Source organism: Cibotium barometz, chromosome 2 (assembly GCF_041138505.1).
Source record: "Cibotium barometz isolate CiBa-2024 chromosome 2, ASM4113850v1, whole genome shotgun sequence".
NCBI classification, from domain to species: Eukaryota; Viridiplantae; Streptophyta; class Polypodiopsida; order Cyatheales; family Cibotiaceae; genus Cibotium; species Cibotium barometz.
The window spans coordinates 18965623-18969617 of NC_141047.1; the positions used below are offsets into that span (position 1 = coordinate 18965623).

General features: G+C 44.0%; 1 protein-coding gene across 1 annotated transcript; it reads left to right on the forward strand.

The window, feature by feature from the left end:
- Positions 1-588: 588 nt before the first annotated feature.
- On the forward strand, positions 589-3531 carry LOC147640761 (putative leucine-rich repeat receptor-like protein kinase At1g68400). Its single transcript, XM_086814803.1, has 3 exons — positions 589-755; positions 897-2336; positions 2446-3531. Exons 2-3 carry the CDS (start codon positions 923-925, stop codon positions 3102-3104), a joined length of 2073 nt encoding a protein of 690 aa, XP_086670929.1. The 5' UTR covers positions 589-755; positions 897-922; the 3' UTR covers positions 3105-3531.
- The last annotated feature ends 464 nt before the right edge of the window (positions 3532-3995 follow it).

Here is a 3995-nt window from a genome sequence, read left to right on the forward strand (position 1 = left end):
GATTCTAAGCAATTTTCAATGGGATGAATGAGTATTGTGAAGGTTCTAATGAGTTTTTGTTGGCAAAGCAACGTTGGAACGTGGGAAGCTACCCGTTGCTAATAAAAGCAATGGGGAAAAAAAAAAACAAGAAGACGTGGACTTGTGTGAAGAGGGTACTAAATTAAAGGATCATGAAATAAATAAAGGGGAAAAAAGGGGGTAATAATGCTCTCGAATTTGATGAAAAATTAATAATGAGGGGGCTTGTAAACCGATTAGGGAGTGATTAAGGAGTGGTGAGAGTGATTAAGGAGTGGTTATGGGGTAAATGTGCGCGTTAATTGCAACCTTTATCATATCATCATCACCGATTAGCACACCACTACTCTACTGTGTAACCTCCAACGTCTTCTTTTGCGTGCGGGGAAGTAACAGAATAGTAGAAACTTGTATTCTTTTTGCCCAAATTCCTTTCCAAACTCCCACCCACCTGCTTCCTACCCCCCCCCCCCTCCTTTTTTTGGTTGGGTTTATATTAGTATTATTGTTTAGCTGATTGCAGTAAAAGCACTGCACGCAACCTTATATGCTTAGTCATCAGACCGTTGGGCGACACACACTCTCTCTCACACACACACACACACACACACACACACACACACACACACACACACAGAAGCCCACCACAACTCGCAGCATTGTCGCTTTTCTCCAAGCTCATTTTGAACCCCTTCTGAGGAAATGCAGTATACCAAAAGGATCAACAACCTCAGGTAAGCGTCTCGGCCCCTCCTTATCTGTTACCTTGCAACCCATACGCATGGATTAAGAGTATTCGTCTGTAGATTAGGGGTAGTTTGCCCCTGAAGATTGAACGGGCCTCTCTGGGCTGTGTTGCCTTTCCTTTTATGCAGACAGGCTCTAGCATAAGCACACTTCCATGGCCTTGCAAGCTCAAGAAAGCAGGAGCAGCATAAAGGTCCATTCTATGACGCTTATTTACACCATAATGTTGCTTATAATGCTGGTTTTGTCATCACCCCTTACTGCCAAAGCAAGCAGCTCAATTAGTGACCACTCTGCTCTACAAGCTTTCAAGAGCTCAGCTGATTTTGGAGCTCAAAAGCTTAGTACATGGTCAGGGGTAGACCACTGTTCAGGCCTCTGGTATGGAATAAGCTGCCAAAATGGGCGCGTCACCCGCCTTGTTTTGGAGAATCTGCAGCTCAATGGGTCCATTGATTCACTCATCCAGCTAGACCAGCTCCGCATCCTCAGCTTGAACAGCAACTATTTCGACAGTTCACTTCCCAATTTGAGCAACTGGAGGTATCTCAGATTCCTTTACCTCTCTCATAACTTCTTCAAAGGCTCCATCCCGGATTCCATATCTGTCGTCTCGCGGCTATGGCGATTGGATCTCTCTAACAACATGCTAACTGGGAACATCCCCTCATCTCTTAACCTCTTATCTAACCTTTTGACCCTCAGACTGCAGATCAATAGGTTATCAGGCCCCCTCCCTGAGCTGAACCTAGCTAACTTGAGAGACTTTAATGTTTCTGGCAACCGATTATCAGGCCCAATTCCTAGCTCATTGTCAATGTTCTCAAATTCATCCTTTGAAGGAAACAGTGGCCTGTGTGGGAACCCTCTCTTCATATGTAAAGCAGACCCAGGCCCAGGCCCATCATCAATTACTAACATGTCTAATGATAACCCTATGGTGTCCTCCTCCTCACCAAGCTCAATTCCAGCATCATCATCGTCGTCATCTCCATCATCACCGTCGTCGTCGTCATCATCAACACCAGAGGTGAAGAAAGGGGCATCCAAAATTGGAACCGGAGCCCTCGTAGCCATCATAGTGGGAGATGTTGCAGTGGTGACGCTCGTATCATGTGCCTTCATCATGTATTATAAAAGCAAGTACCCCCAACCAGCATTACCCAAGCAATCAAAGAAGAAGAGGAGGGATTCTCAGATGCTCGTGTTTTCTTCTGTCAATTTCCCTGCACCGAATGCGGAAGCCGAGAAGGGCAAGCTCGTGTTCATGGATAGCAAAAAACAGTTTGAGTTGGAGGACCTTCTGCGTGCCTCAGCGGAGATGTTGGGGAAGGGAAGCTTCGGGACTGCTTATAAGGCTGTGTTGGAAGATGGGTCAGTGGTTGCAGTGAAGCGACTCAAGGATGTTGAGAGTGCAGGCAGAAGGGAGTTTGAGCAGCACATGGACCTTATAGGAAGGCTGAGGCATAGAAATTTAGTCTGTCTCAGAGCATACTTCTATGCAAGGGAAGAGAAGCTTCTGGTCTATGACTATCTACCATCTGGGAACCTCTTTTCCCTTCTTCATGGTAACATCAATGATGGCCTACTTGTCCATTAGCATGTGGTAATGGTGGTTGTCCTCTCAGTCTAATTCTGATCACAAGGTTGCATTCTCCTGTGTTTTCATTTTTGCAGGTAACAGAGTCCATGGAAGAACCCCTCTTGACTGGACGACAAGACTGAAGATTGCCCTTGGTGCAGCCAGAGGTCTAGCTTTCATCCATCACCAATGCAAAGCTCAGAAACTACCCCATGGGAACATCAAATCCTCCAATGTTCTGCTTGACAAGAACGGGAACGCATGCATATCAGACTTTGGCCTTGTCTTGATGGGAAGCTCTTCAGTGGTGGCCTCAAGACTGGTTGGATATAGGGCACCAGAGCACAATGAGACCAAGAAGGTTTCCCAGAGGGCAGATGTGTACAGTTTCGGGGTTCTTTTGCTAGAGATTTTGACCGGCAAGGCGCCTTCTCAATCCTATGACTCGGGTAAGGTCATAGATTTACCCAAATGGGTTCAATCAGTTGTGCAAGAGGAGTGGACAGCTGAAGTGTTTGATGTTGAGCTCATGAGGTACAAGAACATTGAAGAAGAGATGGTGACCATGCTTCAGATTGCAATGGCCTGTGTTTCACAGTCTCCGGAGCAACGCCCCAAGATGAGCCAAGTTGTGAGGATGATAGAGAACATCATAGGTGGAGGAGGAGATGAGCTATCCCCTTCAAGAGATGACTCTTTTGACTCTCTGTCTATGTCACCTTGTGCCTCTGAGGACACAGGAACAAGCCAATGAGGGGACAGATTTTCATTTTATTCAATGCAGAGTGGTGAAAGGAGCTCCTCTATATGTTTGTAGGGTTTGTTGAGAAGTTGAGAGATTTGGGGTGACGTTGGTACACACATTAGAGCCCTTCTATGCTTGCTGGTTTGTTAAGAAAAGTGAGGGATAACATTGGTACAAACTAGAGCCGTTCTATGCTTGCTAGTTTGTTAAGAAAGTTAGGGGTTTGGTAACATGGGTTGTTAAGAGACTTTGGGATTTTTGACAGCAATAGATTACAAAGCCCACTTATGGTTTGATTTTGGGGTTTTGCCATTTGGACAGCATTATGTTACAAAGCTCTTTGTTGGCATCTCACAAAGCCCACTTGCAATCTATGGCCTTACCCTGTTGAAAACCTAATCTCATGGTATAAATAATATATACAGATTTTAAACATCATATGTATGTGTGTGTGTGTGAGAGAGAATAGAAATCTCGAGCAAATCTTTAGAATGTTCTCTTATGTGTTGACATGTTATTTATTTTTTGGTGACTAATCTACTCAAAGTTAGTAATTTTGAATAATTTTAATAAAATTTCGCTAAATTGTTTTCAAACATAATAGCCCAATACTTTTTGGTGGATCAAAAAAAATGAAAATCTTCTTGACTAATTAATCCATTTTTAATTTTCACTCATTATGGGGCCTTGTTTCCATACCATGGTGCTGTAGGTATTTATATATTACTATGGAATCTATGCATTCAATAAAGACAAAAGCTAATGACGTGGGGGGATAGCCCAGCGGTAAGGGCTCTTGTCCTGTATTGCCACAGCTTGTGTTCAATATCCGACCCCTTCTCCTACATGCCTAGATGGCATATAGTATGTCCCTTTCCTCACTAAAAAATAAATAAAAAT

Excerpts from the sequence above, each read along its gene's own strand:
- LOC147640761 (XM_086814803.1), top strand. The coding sequence starts at position 923 with ATGGCCTTGCAAGCTCAAGAAAGCAGGAGCAGCATAAAGGTCCATTCT. Across the intron at positions 2,337-2,445 it reads CCTCTTTTCCCTTCTTCATG|GTAACAGAGTCCATGGAAGA; the intron begins GTAACATCAATG and ends TCATTTTTGCAG.